This window comes from Magnolia sinica, chromosome 4 (genome assembly GCF_029962835.1).
Source record: "Magnolia sinica isolate HGM2019 chromosome 4, MsV1, whole genome shotgun sequence".
NCBI lineage: Eukaryota > Viridiplantae > Streptophyta > Magnoliopsida > Magnoliales > Magnoliaceae > Magnolia > Magnolia sinica.
Window position 1 is genome coordinate 88,274,450 of NC_080576.1, and position 19,597 is coordinate 88,294,046.

Consider the following 19,597-nt stretch of genomic DNA (forward strand, 5'->3'; position numbering starts at 1 on the left):
CTTTTGGAAAAGCTGATATTTATGTATTCATCTGGTCCAGGCCAGCTGGATGTCCAGCGGACAAACGGCCTGGATGAAACGTTGCATCTGGTGGGTCCCACGGGGACGTGGCCCACCAGGACTTGGATCAAGCTGATGTTTGTTTGTTTCCCTTCATCCTGGTTGGCCCAAAAACGGGCAGCAAGGCGGGCCCCATTCGCTGGACGTCCAAAAAAAAATTGGATAGTCTAGATTGTTGGACACATCAGATGGGCCACACACATCGTCACATAAAAAAATGAAATGAGGAGGGAGAGAGAGAGAAAAAGAGAACGGTGTGATGGAGGGGCCTCGCCACTATGGGTACCTTTAATACATGCATCAATACATACATCAAGATGGGTCCCAAATAAGATCCATACCATCAATCGATAGGCCCCACTTGGTCCATCACAAAAACTAAAATCTAATCTTACAGAACACCTACTGTGGATCTTCTTGGTTCTATGGAATGCCAAACTCCTTGGCTCTCTTTGATAGAAGATGATGAGGATTGAAGGGCTAGAATGAGAAATTTGGGGGTAGGAAGTGGGCCACACACAAAGCTCTTTCTCTCCTTGGAATGCTTGGGCGGCCACTCTCTTTGGGTTGCTTGCGGAATGGGTAGAGAATGAGAGAGAGAGGGTGGTTGTAAGAGAGAGGTGATGGGTGATGGGTGTGAGTGATGGGTTTGAGTGACATGAGGGTTGACTTTGGGGAGGGTTGCTTGTCTTGGGGAGAAAGAAAGCATGGGTTGTGATGGGATGTGTACTTGACTAGTGATTGATTGATTGATGTGATGTTGGGTAGAGATTCTCTCGGGATTCGCAAATGTGCAGCGTTTTCCTCAAAATAAATGCGGACCCACAACTCCTGGCCTGGGTATCGCATTGGTGTGCAAGACGCGGCATTGGAACCGTGGCGACGGTGCAGCAATGGTACAGTCTCGGATATACGGGATGCGACTTAGGGTCGTGCGCAAACGCCGATTATGGGTGGCTGGTTGCCGGAATTCGATAAGGACGATTGTGGGAGCCTACGGAACGGTACGGACTAGGATACGGGTCTTACACGAGGGCTGTCCTCAATATAGGAAATCATGGCCTTCAGCACTTCAAAGGCATGTTCTATGGCATTCCGCAATGATGAATGATGGAGATTAAATAACTCCGTTGTAGGCTCATAACCCTGCTTGAATTTCTTTAGATGATACCAAACTCCACAGAAGGGTGCTGGGAAACCAATCATGTTAAAAAAATCAGCATCAATTGAGTAGTATTTGCCGGGAAAGTGAGCTAGGGGGATCTTCTGGTGAAGATTCAGACCTTGGATTTAAAGGAGGAAGAAATGGAGCTTTCGGAGGATGGAAAAAAAAACCCTTAGGTGGAAGCTATCTTAAGACTGTTCAAATCAGTTGAAGGAGGAAGAGATCAAATGGAGGCAAAGATCGAGGGAAAATTGGCTTAAGAAGGGGGACAAAAATTCATAGTTCTTCCACAGTATTGCTTGCACCCATGCTAGAAGCAATAAGGTTGAAAGCATGGTGTTGGATGGCAGAAAAGTTGAAAAGAAAGAGCAAGTGTGCGATGCGGTGGTTAACTACTATGGATCCTTTCTCATCGACGATGGGAGGGCGGGACCCACTCTTAATGATCTAGGGTTTGAGTGCCTTTTTGACATTAAGGGCAACCTCTCTTGAAAAACCCTTTTTGGAAGATGAAATTAAGGTGGCAGTAGACTCCATGGAGAGGGACAAGGTGGGGGGATCTAGTGGCTTCACGTTGGCTTTCTTCTAAGAATTTGAGATATGGGGAAGGGTGATATCATGGATTTCATGGTGGAGTTTCGTGAGAGAGGTTGGTTGTCGACTGAGTTAGGAGCTTCATTGCCATTTTCCTGAAGCCCCAGACAATTTTGAAGGATTTCAGGCCGATTAGCTTGATTGGGGGGCTGTATAAGATCCTCGCAAAAATGTTGGCTTCCAGATTTAGGGCGGTGTTAGCCATCATTATCTTCAAGAACCAAGGCACGTTCATTGTAGGCAGACAACTTCTAGATAGTGCATTAATAGACCACGAGTGCATCGACTCTTGTTGCAAGGTGCGAAAGGCATATTGTGTAAACTAGATAAAGAAGGCATATGATCACGTCAATTGGAAGTTCTTGGACTACTTATTAGGATGAATGGCATGCGAGCCGTAGTGGAGGGGTTAGATGAGGGAGTGTATCTAGTCGGCTAAATTTTCAGTTTTGGTCATCGGATCTCCCAAATGTTTCTTTAGGTCATCAAGGGGGATTTGGCACGATGACCCCTCTCTCCCTTCCTGTTCATTGTGGTGGCATAAGCTTTGAGCAAGATGTTAGCTAAAGGTCATGATGTAGGCATCACTTGTGGATTCAGGGCTAACAGGCGAGCACCCCAATTTCCCATCTCCAGTTTGCCGACACCATGCTTTTCTGCGAAGCAATTGAAATTATCATGGCCAAGTTAAGGATATGATGATATTATGTTTTGAAGCAGTCTCGGGTCTAAAGATAAATATTGCAAAAGGTGAGATGTTGGGGGTGCTTATGTCGAAGGAGGAAGTTAAGCAGATGGTAGGGATTTTTGGATGCCAAGCTAGGGTTTTCCCCTCCACAATGGTAATGCAAACCATTCCCCACCCATGGCTTCCCTATGCAGAGGGGGAGCTGGCATTGTAGTGAAGATGGATTTGGACCAACCATTACATGGACTTTGCTATGGATTGCCCATTTTTCCTTAGAATTACTTCGATATGACGATCCTAACCGTCTAATTGATGGCTAGTTGCACAAAAGTCCAAATTGATTGAAAAGAAAGTTCTACTGATTAGCCTAGACCATTCTGTGTGGGCCCCTCCTTGGATTGCCTATATCTCTCATGATTACCTTGATTACATGCAATAGTCAACACAATGAACGATCCATATTTATCATAAAAGTCTAATTGTTGAGAGTGCAGGAAACCACCGTTAATTGAATGTCTCTCCATAATCACTTCCATTGAATGATTGTAACCATCTGATGGATGGCCAACTGAATGCATTGTCATGATCGATCATGACAGAAAAATGTCCAAACACAGGTTTAGACTTTCATTATGTTTCCGACCTTCAATAGTCCATATCACATATAGAATCACTTTGACTGGACATTGCTAATGATTTGATTGATGACAAAAATAATTGATGATACACATTGATTACACAGGTCCAATAATTGATTTGCACTAATCAACAAAAGACTTCACATTTGATTACTTGTGACCTCTGAAGAATCACTTTGATTTGATGAAACTAACAATCCCATTTTGAACGAATTTGGTGAATTCATGACTGGATGAAATTTCGTCTTTTCTTTTTCTTCTTGTTTTTAATAATTGCTTGCCTCATGAATTACACTCCTATTTATTGCCTAATTCATGAATCCGGTAAAATATGTTGTCCAAACACCTCAGTAGCACACTTCATGGATTTGAAAATTAAGAACTGCCAAATTCATGAATTAGGGTGCTAAATTCATGAATTAGGTGTTGATCCAAACAACCTTTATGGCCTATTTGGTAGTCGCCTAAAAATGATTCATCTCATTTTATTTAATTGTAATTGTATATTAAAGGTCATATTTCTTTGTGGTAAGGATTAAAAATAATCTTAATTACCAACAACCATGTTCTCTCATACATAATTACTATTAACTAAAATGAGATGAAAACTCATTTTTAGGCATCTACCAATCAGGCCCTTACAAATTGGGGTGGTATTTGTTTCATCTCTAGGAAGGGACAGTTCCCCGACATGAGACATTGCCACGCGTCCAAGGAGTGTGCACGAGTTGCGCGTCTCCGGATCGTCGAGACTCGAGGTGTAATCGTGTTGCTTATAGGGAGGCTCGGATAGGCAACGTCAGTCCCCGAACCTCCTGTTTTTCTGAAAAAGTAGACTCAGGGCCCCTCCCTCTGAATATCAACCTTTCTTTACGAGCCGAACCGAGGATAGAGCACAAGATTGTCCCCATGGCTGGAGATATAGAGTTTCCCATTCGAGTTTGCATTTCTTCTTCCGACTTGGACCCTGCAGACACAGACTCTGGATTCCTTCGCATTCTCTGGAGTGGTCAGAGACGTCGGATATGTACTCCCAACGATCTCTCCCTACTTCAGAATTAGATCAAGCCCTACTTCCATTCCAAGAAGAATCCGGTGAAGGTATAATCGAAGCCGAACCGCTGCAAATGAGACCAGCCAACCTTGCAGACGTAATGAGAGGCGACGACAGTTGTTCCCAGGATCTAGAAGACTAGAAGAACAGATTCCCAGCGAAGTCCAAAAAAAGCGTTGGATCAGGGATGCATTGAGCCATATTGGTAGATCTATTGGCCTATCCTTTGGAGATCATCCGGATGACTTCAAAGCGTTATTTCACTGCATAGAGGCCCGAGGGCGTCCGCTCTCTCCGTCTAAGTCCCCGAGACAGGCCCGCCTCAAGCTCCACTCTAACAGAGAGCTCCAAAGTCTTCAGCCTGACCAATTGGAAAATTGTGGGAGAAATTTGGGATCGGCCCATGCGTGCCAAAGGGGAAGATCAGTTTCTTAGATGATAGTGCTATCTTGGAACGTGCGTGGGGTGGGATCCAGGAAGAAGCGCAGTTTGATAAAAGACATTTGTTCCAGAAGCAGAGCAGATATTATTTGTTTGCAGGAAACAAAGGTTCCTAAATTCAGTGATTTCCTTATGCGTTCCCTTTGGAAGACTAAAGATGCGAACTGGGTAGCATTAAATGTAGATGGTAGTGCGGGAGGTGCAGTTTTGGCTTGGAACTCCTTTGCTTGGTCCCTGCAGAGGAGTTGGGTTGGTAAATTTTTAGTTTCGGTAATTTTGCAGGTAGTCAGTTCTAATTTTTCGTGCCTTATTTCGAATGTGTATGGTCCAAACAAAGCAGCTAGTAGAAAAGGCTGTTGGGAGGAGTTATCTCAAGTTAGACAGAACTTCAGCAGGCCGTGGTGCATAGGAGGAGACTTCAACATCATCCGTTACCTAGGGGAAAAATCTAGTGAGGCCAAACTGTCCACGTCTATGAGAGGCTTCTCGGAGTGGATCAATTCCCAGGTTCTGGTCGATCTTCCCCTGATGGGGGCAAATGCACTTGGTCTAATGAAAGGTCTGATCCGATATGTGCTAGATTAGACAGATTTCCAGTTTCCACTGAGTGGATCGAGGCATTTCCCCTTTTATCCCAATCTCTGCTTCCAAGACCCACGTTCGACCACAGACCAGTTATTCTCAGCACTATCAAGGATAATTGGGGCCCTAAACCATTTCGGTTTGAAATCTCCTGGTTGAAGATCGAAGGCTTCCATCAGATGGTTGCGGAATGGTGGCAAGCCCTCTCTGTTGAAGGGTTTGTAGGGTTCAGGCTCTTCAAGAAACTCAAACTCCTGAAGGAGAAGATCAAGGTCTGGAAGAAAGATGATCTCAGTAAAAGACACTCGGACACTACGACAATTCTGGAAGAAATTCATGCTATTGACTTAGCCGCTGAAACAATCCCGATGTCCCATGAAACCTGGATCAAAAGAACCAACCTCATTCAAAGCTACTCCAGAATTCTAGAAGACGAGATCTCCTGGAAGCAGAAATCGAGATCCACATGGGTTTTGGAAGGCAACAAAAATACAAAAATTTTCCATAATATTGCTAATTCTCGAGCCAGAATTAAGGCGCTGGTTATCAATGGGGTCCGCACAGATAAGCAAGAAGAGATCATAGAGGGAGCATTAGATTACTTCAGAAATCTCCTGCTAAAAGAAGATTGGCGAAGACCAAAGCTGGATTTCCTTCACTTCGACCAAATCTCCCATGAAGAAGCCAAAGCTCTAGAATCTCAATTTTCGGCTGTTGAAGTCAAGGAGGCAGTTAAATCGCTGGTCGGAGACAAAGTTCCAGGGCCTGACGGGTTCCCCCTCTCCTTCTTTCACTCTTTTTGGGCAGTTCTAGAAGGGGACATTATGGCCTTTATATCCGAATTTCACGATAGAAGTTGCCTCTCAAAGGAGCTGGGAGCAGCCTTTATCGCTTTGATCCCGAAATCTCCGGGTGCAGAATCTCTGAAAGACTTCAGGCCGATCAGCCTGCTAGGAAGTCCCTATAAAATTTTAGCAAAAGTGCTTGCTTCCCGCTTGAGAGGGGTCATGGGCAAACTCATCTCAGATAACCAGAGTGCATTCATCCATGGAAGGCAGATCACTGACAGCGCGTTGATCGCTTTTGAATGTCTCGACTCTCCACAAAGCCAAGACCAAAAGTTTCCTTTGCAAACTAGATCTGGAGAAGGCATACGATCACGTGGCTAGGACTTTCTTCAGTACATGATGCGAAGGATGGGGTTCGGAGACAGATGGTGTGGTTGTATAAAGGAGTGCGTGGGGACGACTTTCTTTTCTATTCTTCTCAACGGATCCCCTAAAGGGTTCTTTGCCAGCTCTAGGGGCCTCCGCTAGGGAGATCCTCTCTCCCCTTTCCTCTTTTTAATCGTGGGACATGCTTTTTCCGGAATGCTGTAAAAAGGCATCGATGTTGGTATTTCTTCCGGCTGCTCTATCAAAGGGATGCCTCCCATTTCTCACATTTAGTTCACTGACGACACACTCCTCTTCTGCGAAGCTAATCAAGATCAGGCAAGTAACCTTAGAACCATCATTAGGTGTTTTGAGGTTGTGTCGGGTCTTATTGTAAACCTATCAAAGTTAGTTCTGTTCGGAGTGAACTTGGAAGAAGTTGAGACTGCTGAGTTTGCGGAGATTCTTAACTGTTCGATAGGATCTTTCCCTACAACTTTTGTAGGCCTTCATTTGTGCGTGGGCAGCCCCCTAAAGAGCTCGTGGGACAGGGTCATAGAAAGATTTGAAAGGTACCTTGCTTCTTGGAAATGCAAGTATTTGTCTATAGGGGGTTGGCTGATGATGATTAAAGCGGTTTTGTCTAGCCTCCCGCTCTACTATATGTCTCTATTCAAATGTCCTCAATCGGTGCTAGACAAGCATGAAAGACTCAGACGGGATTTTCTTTGGTTCGGTAAGGGTGATCAGAAAAAATTCCATCTTCTTAAATGGAATCAGGTGTGTCAACATATGCATGACGGAGGTGCAGGTGTTAGAAGTCTGAAAACCATGAACTGGGCCCTCCTCGGTAAGTGGAACTGGCGTCTTGTGTCTGAATCAGGTGCACTATGGAACTCCTTGATCAAATGTAAATACGGTCAATCTACTGGTGGTTGGTGGACCAGAGATTCTGCTGCCTATAGAGCTTCTTCCTTGTGGAAAGGTGTGTTGCAGTCTAAATAGGACATTCTAAAGGGTATTCGGTTTTCGCTAGGCAATGGTAAGAATATCCTTTTCTGGGAGGATCTATGGGTGGGAGAAGCTCCTTTAAAAGAAGCCTTTCCTAAAATCTTTTGGCTGGCCCCCTATCGTCTCATCAGTGTAGCTGATAGCTATTCTTCTCGCGGTGCGGAGAAGATATGGAACATCCCCTGTAGAAGAAATCTTCTAGACAACGAAATTGACGAGCTCGCGGCCCTTCTCTCTCCTCAATTCCAGAATCCAAGACCAGCAGGACAATGACATACCTATTTGGAGATTACATAAAAAGGGCATCTTCACGGTGAAGTCATTCTGCAACAGCGTTTACAAGAAACTCATCGTTCCTGCAGATTCTCCTGCTCACAAGGTTTGGAGATACAAGCTTCCGCCAAAAATTACGGTGTTTGTTTGGCTGGTGAGCTTCGGGAAAGTCCTTACGGTTGATAATCTAAGGAAAAGAGGTATGTGCATCACGAATGTTTGTTTGTGCTGCATGGCGGGGGCTGAAATAGTGGATCACTTGTTCGTCCACTGTCCTTTCACCATTAAGATATGGCCGGTTATTTTTGCTTGGTTCAAGACTCTATGGGTCCTCCCCAATTCCTCCGGTTGCTTGCTCAAGGCTTGGCATGGGACACAGTTTGAGAAGAAAAAATCAAGTCTGGAGATTCGCCTAAGCAGCAACCTAGTGGGCGATATGGGAAGAGAGAAACAGTCGATGTTTCGAAGGGGAGTCTCATGAAGTGGGGTTTGTAGTGAGAAGAATTCACTATCTGATAGTGGAATGGGTCTCTATTTCGTTTTTCTTCCATGGATTGTAACTTGCTTTCGTTCTCTTTGGACCATTGGCTCGCTATCTCAGCAGGCCTTTCTCCTCTTTTGTTTCCCTTTCTTTTTTAATACAATTTCAAGTCTCCTTTCAAAAATAAATAAATAAATTTAGAATGTGGTAGAAAGTGAAACCAATTTTAGGGGAGTCGCTCCTTTTTGGCCAGTTACATAATAATCTTAGGCTTAGCAAGTCCTTGTTGCATTACCATGATCTTGTGATGTGGAGTCTCCTAATTTTTTTATTGATCTTAATTTGATTGGAGCAACCAAGGTGAAGCAAGCTTTACCGCTTTACATGGTTCCTATTGGCAAGATAATTCAACTAAGGCAGCATTCATGGGAACAACTGTTGTTTCCTAATTATGGCAAAACCTCGATGCATTCAATCTGGACGCGGATTTCGTACTAAAACTGCCAGTAGCGATGTCGCTATTGGACGGTGCTTTGTGGGCCCCATAATGATGTATGTGTTTTGTCCACATCGTCCATCCAGTTTGGAATTATTTTAGGGCATGAGCCCAAAAATGAAGCAGATCCAAATCTCAGGTGGACCACGCCACAACAAAACGACGGTGAATGAATGCCCACATTAAAAACTTCCTAAGGCCCACTATAATGTTTATTTACCATCCAACCCGTCAATTAGTTCATAAAGACTTGGATGAAGGGAAACACACATAGTAGCTTGGTCCAAAACTTGTGGCCCCCAAGAAGTTTTAATGGTGGGCTTCAATTATCACTGTTTCCTTTGTGTGGTCCACTTGGGATTTTGATCTGCCTCATTTTGTGCTCATGCAGTGTTCAAAGTATCGGTATTGCTACAAGTTTCTCTAGCCAGGGATATAGAAGCAATGTCGATATTGGCGATACTATCCTCGATACCCGGAAATGCAGGCAAACATGTGGAAAATGGTGGAATTTTTCAGCGTAACTTCAAGAGATGCTAAAATACACATTTACGTATTTAGGAATTAAAAAAATTGCAAAAAAAATGCATACATGATAAGTTTCCACTTAATGGGGGCCTAACAACATATCTTGTCGTAAGAAATCAGTTCAATAGTAACAAAAAATGAGTTTATATAATACAAATACAGGCACCATACAATAACTAAGATATATAAAAGTAAATGAACTAAAAAACATGTGTCCATCCATCCATCAAACCACCCCATTCATCCAACTATCCAACCATCCATCCATCCATGATCCATCTATCCATACATATACACATATACATGCATGCATTTCATCATATACAACCAGGTGCCCATAAAAAATTGAAATGTAAACATTTTAATGAATAGATTTTTGGCGATATTGATACATTTGGTGATATTATCGAAATATCTCCAATACATTGGCAATACAAGCGCCCCCTAGAATTTACACGGTTGAAAATATTGGCAATATAAGTGACACTTGGAATTTACATTATCAAAAATTGGTGATATCAATACATCGACAATACTTAGCAATATATTGTTGATGCCTGGAATTTCTAATGCTACTAGTGTTATCAATATCGCTGAGCTGGAGATATGGATAATATTGGGGATATTATCGTAATATTTGGGATACTCTAAATAATGAGCTCATGTGCTAAAATGAGCTAGCAAAATGGATGGATGGCATGGATAAAATGCATACATCATGGTGGGGCCCACAAAGCACCATCCAGTAGCGAGTCGCTACTGGTAGTGTGAGTAGGCAATCCACGTCTATTCAATATGCTTGCTATGGTATAGACCATTGTGATGGTTATTTAAGATTTTGTAAGAGATCTCTTATTATCAAGTTTTATGTTGCTTTCCCTTCTGCAATATTGGTTAGGTATTTTGACATTTGTTACTACGACATATGCTAAAAAGTCGCCATACTATAACGGTTTGAGTAGAATGTTTCTATTAGATGCTTTAATACTGATTCCCATTACTTCTTCGTGCTTTGTGCTATTTCCCTTATCTTTTTCCCGCTTGAATGCTTTGATTGTTTATTGTGATTAAAAGGAAATTGGTACTGGACAACAATGTTTTCATTATCGACGGTGTTGGCTGGTATATTCCTTGATAATCGATATATCTTGTATCCCACCTATGTGATATAAAACGCACAGGTAGTGCGATACGAAACAGTGTTTTTTTTTTAAAAAAATTTGTAAATCATGTTAAATCGATATCAAATGAGTACAAATCAATGAATCGGGGCTTCGATTTCGAGATTTGGGGGAGATGGGCCAAGTTGCGAAAAATTGTAACCTATTTCTCTCAAATCGGTTACAATCTTTGTGTCCAAGCACAAAATCAAATATATATGTAACCTGATTTAGTGATTCTTGGTAATTTAGGGATTTTTCGAAAAAAAATATTTTTTAAAATTAAAATTTAATTAAAAAATGTTAAAAAAAAAATATTTTTTTTCTCGAAATTCGACTTTGATCAGCGGTCAACTAGCCCTCTTTTCAGAGTATCCAGGCATTTTGATGAAATCATCATCACATACACTCTAATTTTGGGATTTGGGGGAAGGGTTGATTTGCAGAAAATTAGGAAAAATTTAAAATTTCTACAAATTTTCCTAGATCGGTTGCAATCTTAGTGTCCAAACATGAAATCAAACATTTATGTAACCTAATCTAATGATTCTTGGCAATTTGGGATTTTTTAGAAAAAAATATTTAATTAAAAATAATAAAAATGTTAAATATATATATATATATATATATATTAAAAAATTCCACTTAGATCAATGGTCAATTGGCCCCTATTTCAGAGTATTTAGGAGTTTTTGATGAAATCATTCTCTCATACGCTCTAATCTTGAGATTTGGGGGAAGATGGGCTAATTAACAGAAAATTGGGTAAAGTTAAATTTTTTTTCAAAGTTTCTCAAATTGGAGAGGATGAGCACCAATATTATATTAGAGAGTATCTTCACTGGTATCATTGTACTATGGCCGAGCATAGTATTATTAGTTCGTGGAGCAACAATACTATGCCTAGCCCCATTGAGGTTGAGATGGTGATTTTGAGCCACCGTGTAGCTCTATATGGATTTGAGCCACAACTATACACATTATTCACACGTATGTTTCTAATTTCCAATTTCTTTTGCTTTTGAATGTATCGCTTGTGTGTCCATACATGTCTTCTTACATTTATAAATTATATAAATTGACTTTGAATATACCCCATATAAAGGAAACCTATTATGTGCACTTGTTTTTTTTGATGTTTTAATTTATAAGTGTGTATTGATGTCTTTGATGTCTTTTTTTAGCAATCCCTGAAGTTTGATTGAAAATATCAACCAATTTCCCAATGTTTCCCATGTTTCCTAACAATAGCGATACATTACCCGATATAACCAATATATCCCATGTGATAACTGATATGTATCCATATCCTAAAGGGTACAATACATTACGTGACAATGATATAGAAACATTGCTTGACAATTCAATTCTATCAATTGTCAATTCTATATTATTTTTATTTTGTGACATGATTCTTAAGTGCTTTTCCATGTCTTTCTATCATATGATTTTTTTTAATCCTTTCCTCCATTGCTGCCATCCATGTGCATATGAAATTGTTAATTGCTTTCTAGTCATTTATGCATTCTTTCTTCTATTATTTGATAAATTGCACCATCTATTTTTCCAAAAGAAAAACTTCCATGAGCAACTTGCCTTCTTATTCAACTCCTATTATTCTCTTTATATTTTGATGATTATCGATATTCTCTTTTCTTTTTCTTTTTCTTTTCCCTAGATGCGCCTTTTTGCAACACAGTCGGAGTATGCGGATCGCCTAGCATCTGCAGTATGTCAAGCTTTACCTTATTTTTGTGAATATCTTCAAAGTTCAAATGTCGATTGCTATTTATTTGATCATGATAGTGTGTGTATGTGTGTGGGTGGGAGGGTGTGTGTCTTGTTAACATCTCCACCTTTATGGGGACTTTAGTAATGTCCCCAGACCTTTTGAATGACATGTGGGATGCCCATGCCCGATCTTCATTGGTATGGCTTATTCAATAGTACCATGGTGCAAGAATTACGCCAATTGGATGATCCTAACTATTTTGATGGGGCCAATTTGTTACAACTGCCTGTTTTTTATGAGCCATGGATCACATGGTTAGAATCATCAAAGCAAAGTGCTACTTTGGAATCATTAGCAATATAAAGTGGGATCTATCAAATAGATGTTTCAAGTTGATGATTTGACCTATTTTGCTTCTTAGTTTATTCTCAACTGTCCATTTTCCATGCCATTGATCAGATGTTTACGATCATCCAATTGGGGTGATTTTTGCATCATTGCTTGCTCCTAGTTGCATGAATGAAGGAATGGTTCAAATCAACAATAGGTCACCTGATGTGTCATTTAAAAACTTTGGGGATATATACATAATGTGTTGATGACAGCCACTCCGATCATCATGCACACCCTCCTGTGCTTAGCCTTTGGCATGAAAATAAAGCCAATCTATGACTCAGGGTCAGGGAACATCATAGGGAATATAGTCCCTTGCTGAAGAAGGCTGAGATGAGAATCCTGGGATGGAAGGTTAAGCTCCTCTCACAAGCTGGTAGGGTGAGCCTCAACAAATCTGCAGTGGCAAGGATCTCAAATTTCCTCATGTCATGTTGAGGCTTTCAACTCTAAGAATAAGGAATCAAGGTAACACTGAATGCGACTATTCCAAATAGGAGACCACTAACCATGCTGAATCAAAGCGCATGGGGAAGAGTGCCTATTCCAGGATTTGGTGCCAACACTAGCGGTGGAAACCTTGGGAGTAATCGCAGACTGGCTGAACTTGAATTCCAAGGCCTGGCAGGAAGACAGACAGAGGCTCAGATCTGTTCCCTTCATTTGCTGGAAGCTATGGAAAAACTAGGAATGGATTGTTATTCAATGGGAGTGAAACCCAATCCAAAAAGAACTACTCATAGAGCTCTCCAAGCTGCTGAGTTAATGGATATCCTAAGAGATCTGATGGAATCTAGCATGGGTATTAATAGCCAGCCTAAGGCAAGGATTGGCCGGGGATGCCAAACATACTCAATTAAACTTCTGCCAGGATATAGCAATCCCATGGGATTGCCAGCAATCCACTGGCATTACCATCATTACCTTGAAATCCACCCAATCCCTCCTAATCCCGTCTATTTTGCCTGGGACGTGTTTGGTTGGATAGATTGGAAGGGATTGGCCGGGCGTAATCCCAGGATTGGCCAAGTGTGCCAAACAAACTCGGTGGTGAAATCCCTGGATATAGCAATCCCAGCAATCCAAAAAGAACTACTCATAGAGCTCTCCAAGCTGCTGAGTTAATGGATATCCTAAGAGATCTGATGGAATCTAGCATGGGTATTAATAGCCAGCCTAAGGCAAGTTGTACCCTAACAGTAACTTGGAATCCTGCCTCCAAAGGTTTGGAAAACAAACCTCAATAGAGAGCCAGCAACAGAAACACAGAACGATATATATCGGGTTTCTTCTAAGCTGATACAGGGGAATCTATTGTGGGCTTCCTAGACCCGGGGGAGGGCTCTACACTCATAATGGAGGCCCTCACACTCTATAAGACTTAGAATTAGCCTGTGAGCTCAAATTAAGAAAATTCTAATAAGAAGGTGACTCCCTCTTAAAGGTTAATGCTCTGAAAGATGGAAATGTGCTCCCATGGGAGATTACTAACATCATTGTCTATTGCAAGACTGCACTGAACTGGTTCCATTCATGGGAGGTTGACCACATAGGGGGAAGGAAATACTGCTGCTGATAGAATTGGGAGAGGGTCTGGCTCTCCTTTTTTTGGAAGGGACAACCTCCAAGTTTTTGGATCACTATTTTGGTTAAAGACTCTTTAAACAGCTCTCTACCTGATATGGCCTGATGAATTTCTTGGTTAAAAAAAAAAAAAAAAAAAAAACCATCTTGGTTGACAAAGCCCATCTGTGCCATGGCATCATAATAGTATCTAAAATTGGCAATCACCCAATGTTGCCTTATGAAACAGGGCCTTTTCTAAATGGTTGAAGTTGTTGGAAACCAATAACCATAGTCACTTCCTCCTAACATACAGTAACCAGGGCTGTCAATGGCCTGGCCTTGGGCGGCGCCGAGGTCTGTCCAAGCCTGCCCCCACAATGTAGAACCAAGGCCAGAGCCCATCCCAGGCCCATGACTGGCTAAAACAAACAGGCCTGAGCTTGGCCTGTGATTAATATGAACAGCCTGAACCTAAGGCTAAGCCCAAGCCCAGCCATCCACTTTTGCAAGATTTGGGCTCTCCATTTAGTGTGCCCTATCATGCATGATATATGTAAAAAATGCCTTTGAAATCCTAAATGGTCTGGCTGGGCTTGGGCCGGACTGATGGGTTCTTTAACAAACCTGATGAATTATTTTCTGGCCCAAGCCCAGGCTGAAGTGGGCCAGACCTGAAAGCCTGACAAGCTAGCCCAGCCCATTGACAGCCCTGACAGTAACTATAGCCTTACGAATGTTGTGATTTCTATGATTTCATGTTGTTTGAGAATATCGTGTTATAATTATAATTTCTCTCAAGCAAACATTTCGTGTCAATAACTGTGTATGTCTCCTCAAATTGGACAGTTCTTCTAGCCACTAGATAGTAGTTAGAAAAATTGTTTCGAGGTACCATATTCTCTCCTGTGTTCTATTTACAATTATTTACACAACTTGCATGGAATTTATTGACTTTTTTGTAACAGGTGGAATCTGAGAACCGTTGTACGAGTCAAACACGGTTATTAATTGACCAAATAAGCGTGCAACAAGGAAGAATTGTGGCCTTAGAAGGTGTGGCCATATTAGTTGATACATTAGCAGGCTTTTCTTTTTCATCCATGTTAGATGTGCATTTGGTGCTTCCATGATAAAACTAATGCAAAAGGGGTCAATAGTTACATTGATAGGGAACTTGGAAGTGTATTTCGTGAGATTGAATGTGAGAACATTCTTTTTTTAATGGCTTTGATTCTTTTCATTTTATGTAAATTTATTCTCAGAAAATAATGTAAACTTAAAATGCGTTTTGCCAGTGGTGTGTTTGGAAACCTATTTATGTGTGGGTGGTTCAGTAAAGATACTTGCGCTCCTATTTTCATTGAGCCATAAAATATTTCACATACGCTCATGAGGCATTTCTGCTGATCATATTATGAAGCCATGAATTCTGCTTATGGTTGATTAAGTGGGGCATTTAATTCTTTTGAGCCTATTCTTCTAACTGTTTTCTGTCTATTGTGCATCGTTTTTTCCACTTTTATATTTTGCAACAGTACCATTCGTATCCCAATTGCAATTGTCACTGTTAATGCTTTTAATGTTATGGTTCGCCCATTTCAACTCATGTTATGGGATGAAATGGCAATAAGTTTGATTCCAAGGCATGAGGAAGTATTAATTTAAACTTTAAATGGTGTTGGGAGGATACATTTATTAGTGAGGAAAGGGAATGGTGGCCTTAAGATACCTACCGACTTTAAAATGTGATGTGCACTGTTTGTGAACCCTTATTTCTGCAACTAATGGGGGCAGAATGTCCTCTTGGACTACAACTCGAGGGGACTACTAAACTGGCTATCTATTTGGAATGGCCTCTTCACTTCCATTATAGTGCCCATGCTCGGGATTTGCTAGTGTCTATTAATTTAAGAGGGCGCCTTAAGAAATTCGAGGCACTCACTAATGTAGCTCAATTGGAAAATCAAACGACGATAAAATAGATTTAAATATGTAACACTTGCAGATGATCAAACGCTCCAATTGTTGTCATAAAATTGATATTTAGCCCCAAAATATGGACTTTGGCTGTACATCCCAACAGTCTTCTATTTAATTCAATTAGAAAAAGGAAGAAACCCTCTGTTAGAGTGAAGGGAGACTGGATGATGCAGGACATGAAATTTAAGTATGAGATGCAAGAATTCAGGCTTAGATCATACCAATTCAGAAACAGTTACACAAATTCCACATCTCACATGACAATCCAAATCATTCAATTAAAAAGGAGAATCTATGCGGGTCTAGGCCGACACAGGCTAGGACTGGACCAATAAAATTTATAAACCAAACGATGTCAAAGCGGAATAGAAATCAACCACACATGCACAGAAATCAGTCCCTAATCCAAGGGATTCCCCAATTTCAATTCAAGGAACCCTAGGGTGAAAAAAATGGGCAAATAAATTAAGGCTAATGCAAACTAAGGCTAGGGTTTAGGAAATATGAATGAAAGGAGGAAAACCAGAGGAAAATCTGACTCAGAGAAAGCTTCTGCGTGCAGATGGTGACTCGAGGCTGATGCACGTGCGCGGGTGGGCTGGCCGCATGTTTGATGGAAGCCCGTCTCCCCAAAGTGACACCTAGGCCTTGGTCGGCCAGGGGAGACATCCAATCCCTCCAAGTTTGACGACGATCCGACGTAAGGTCGAGGCGTAGTGCTCCGCTGAAGTTTCAGCCCTCCTACAGGTCCAGATTTTGGAAACTGGCTGTAGGGGGATGAATAGCTGCAAAAGCTGGGAAATTCAAAGCAATAATGATGATAGAAGATGACAGATATGGATGGAAGAGGGTAGGGGCGGATGGGGATAGATGTGGCTTCGCACCACGGTAGTTAGGAGGGCTTCGCACCCACTTTTGAATTCTTCCACAACTCACGAAGAGAGCAGAAAAATAAAGCAGGAATTTTTATTAAACTTGAATGAATTAAAAGAACTACAAGGGGTGCCTATTTATAGGGAAAACTTTATACCTCAAAAACTCGCACCATGTGCACAACCTATTACTTGGCGATGAAGTAAACTAAAATAAAAACCAAATAGAGAAATCTAAAGTGTTCACAATGTTCTAAATAATAACAATAAGCAAAACCTAAAATATGAAATCAATCCGACGAGTGTGCCACGATCATGAGATCTCATGATGGGTTTTTCTTTACTATCGGGCCCACTTTTTTTGAACCAAAACTTGTCTTCTAGCTAGAAGGCCCTCCCTGGACATCGTCATCGAGCCAGATCGATGGTGGGGTCCTCCTTCTGCGTACGTACGTGCGTAGGGGTGGTGGTGTGCGGGCGTGCGTGTGCACGATGTCCTTATCACTAGAGGATAATCCCAATAACCTACTAGTCTAAACTAATAATCAAATGAGAATCTCATTCTCATCGAATAGTCACAGCATGAGTCGTCTGTCTGGCCTATACAGATTTCAATATGAACTCCAGGAGGCTTCTCGAAGAATACCCAATCTTAAATTTTTTGGGTCTAAAATACTTGCCTCTAATAATCAGTCTACTTCCAATTAACTGGCTATAGAAAGAAAGGGTGATACCCAAATAAGGAAACAATTGGCAAAGTCAAGAAAGGGAGATACCCAAATAAAGAAACAATTGGCAAAGTCCAGATGATACAAGAAATTTCATGCACAACCATGTGGCCATGAGGGTTGTATAGTTGTACAATACCCCCATATATACTTCACCCTTTGTCTATATGCCCTCGCAAACTTTAACCAACCAGTTATCAATTAAGGGCATCTGATTGGATTGGTGTGTTCCATAACCTAGTCAGACCATTGGTCCAGTCTAGAATATTCATCTGGACTGTCAGTATGATCTTGATTTTCATTAACTCAATTTAGGCCCTTTACATAACAGCCTTTATGACACAGCATGGGTTGAAGAGGGTAGTCTATGAATGGAGGTGGTGGGTAGGAAATATGGGGTGGGAGGGGGGATGGTGAACCCAACAATCGTCATTGTATAGGTCCTGTTTTCTTTTGAAGTCGGTAGCGTCTATTAAAAGTAAGGTGTGGGAAGGGGTAGATTTTGCACTAGGTAATGGAGTAAAGATAATGTTTTGGGAGGACATATGGGTGGAGGATCAAAAGTTGAGCTAGGTGTTCCCTAGGCTAGCAAGGTTTGCAATAGAGGCAAATGTCTCGGTGGCATGTTTTCATTTGCAAGGTGAGGAAGTTACATGGTTACCGCCGTGCAGGAGGAATTTAGATGAGAGTGAATTTGAGGAGCTCATCAATTTGTTAAAGTTCTATCCAAGGTTTGCCCGATGCTTAATAAAAACCAGATTCGATGATTTAGCGAAAAGAGAAGTCCAGGAAGTTCTCAGTAAGATCTTTTTTCAAGGTTTTAAGCAATGTAAGGAATAATGTCAGAATTGGTCAATCCACCTGCATATGTTGTTATGATGCTCCTCCAAAGGTTGTTGCCTTCGCATGGTTAGTGGGAAGTATTCTGTAATGGTAACAGTGGCCAAAATGGCCACCATGGTTACCTTTACAATATGGGTTATAACGACTGTTACGACCCCCGTAACGGCCGTCACGGTCACATATATATATATATATATTATTCAAATAAAAAACTTGAACTACCTATATCTGCCCTGTAATGTTGAAAAAATAATTCGTAAAACCTGTATCTGCCCCATAATAGACCATTACGAGGCTATTACGACCTTTACAGGGGCGCGTAACGGGCCATTAACGGTGGTTACTAATCATTCTGTTTTTCCATAACAACTGTTATGGCCATTATGACCCCGCAATGTGTAACAGTTGCCACCATTACCTTTACATAACGGCCTTTACGCCCATGCAATGGCCTTTACGATACACCATGAGTGGGATATAACAAAGTGTTAACAATGGACAATCTTCGCAAGAGGAAGATGATGCTTCCGAACATGTGTTATGTGCTACCAAGACCAAGAATCTGTAAATCATTTATTTATTCATCGCTCTCTTGCAAGAGTTGTATGGGAATGTGACGTAGGACAACATGATCTACGCTAGATGTGTAGAATTAGAATTTAAGATAAACATAAAATAAACAATCAATTTTCAGCATGGTTATTCATCATAAATAAGAATTATCTGAAAGAAAACTCATTAATGATCATGGCCATCCATTATAATCACGTAGTACTAAAGATTCAAATATGAAAAGTGGATCCTACGACAGATAAGACTTTCATGTCTCAAAAGGGTCAATTCAACCATCCAACATGATGATCTAATCCTTTAACAAACTTTTAGATTAAATAGGATTATCAGTTGGGGATGTTTGTATAGGTCTAAGAAGTAGGAAATTCAGAAATAGAATTTTAGATTTTTGCAAATAAACTAGATGGAAGAAAGAAGAAGTAAAAAGAAGATTAGAATAATTAACTAGAGAAAGAAAGTAGAAGATGGAGTAGGAGGAAGAGGAAGGTCTCACGCTTGGCTGTGGAAAAGCTCCGTAGCTTTATTCTTTTCTAAAAAAAATAAAATTAACTATAATGTTTAGGGCTTAACTCCCTTTAAATAGAA

General features: G+C 41.1%; 1 protein-coding gene across 5 annotated transcripts in view; it reads left to right on the forward strand.

Moving 5' to 3' along the window:
• The window catches only part of LOC131243341 (alpha-1,3-mannosyl-glycoprotein 2-beta-N-acetylglucosaminyltransferase), a 69,801-nt gene that overhangs the window by 13,666 nt on the left and 36,538 nt on the right, over nucleotides 1–19,597 (forward strand). For all 5 annotated transcript variants that reach the window (XM_058242638.1, XM_058242637.1, XM_058242635.1 and 2 more), the window contains exons 2-3: nucleotides 12,004–12,054; nucleotides 14,982–15,069. In XM_058242638.1, the coding sequence (XP_058098621.1) occupies nucleotides 12,004–12,054; nucleotides 14,982–15,069 (139 nt within the window). The remainder of the gene's footprint in view (nucleotides 1–12,003; nucleotides 12,055–14,981; nucleotides 15,070–19,597) is intronic.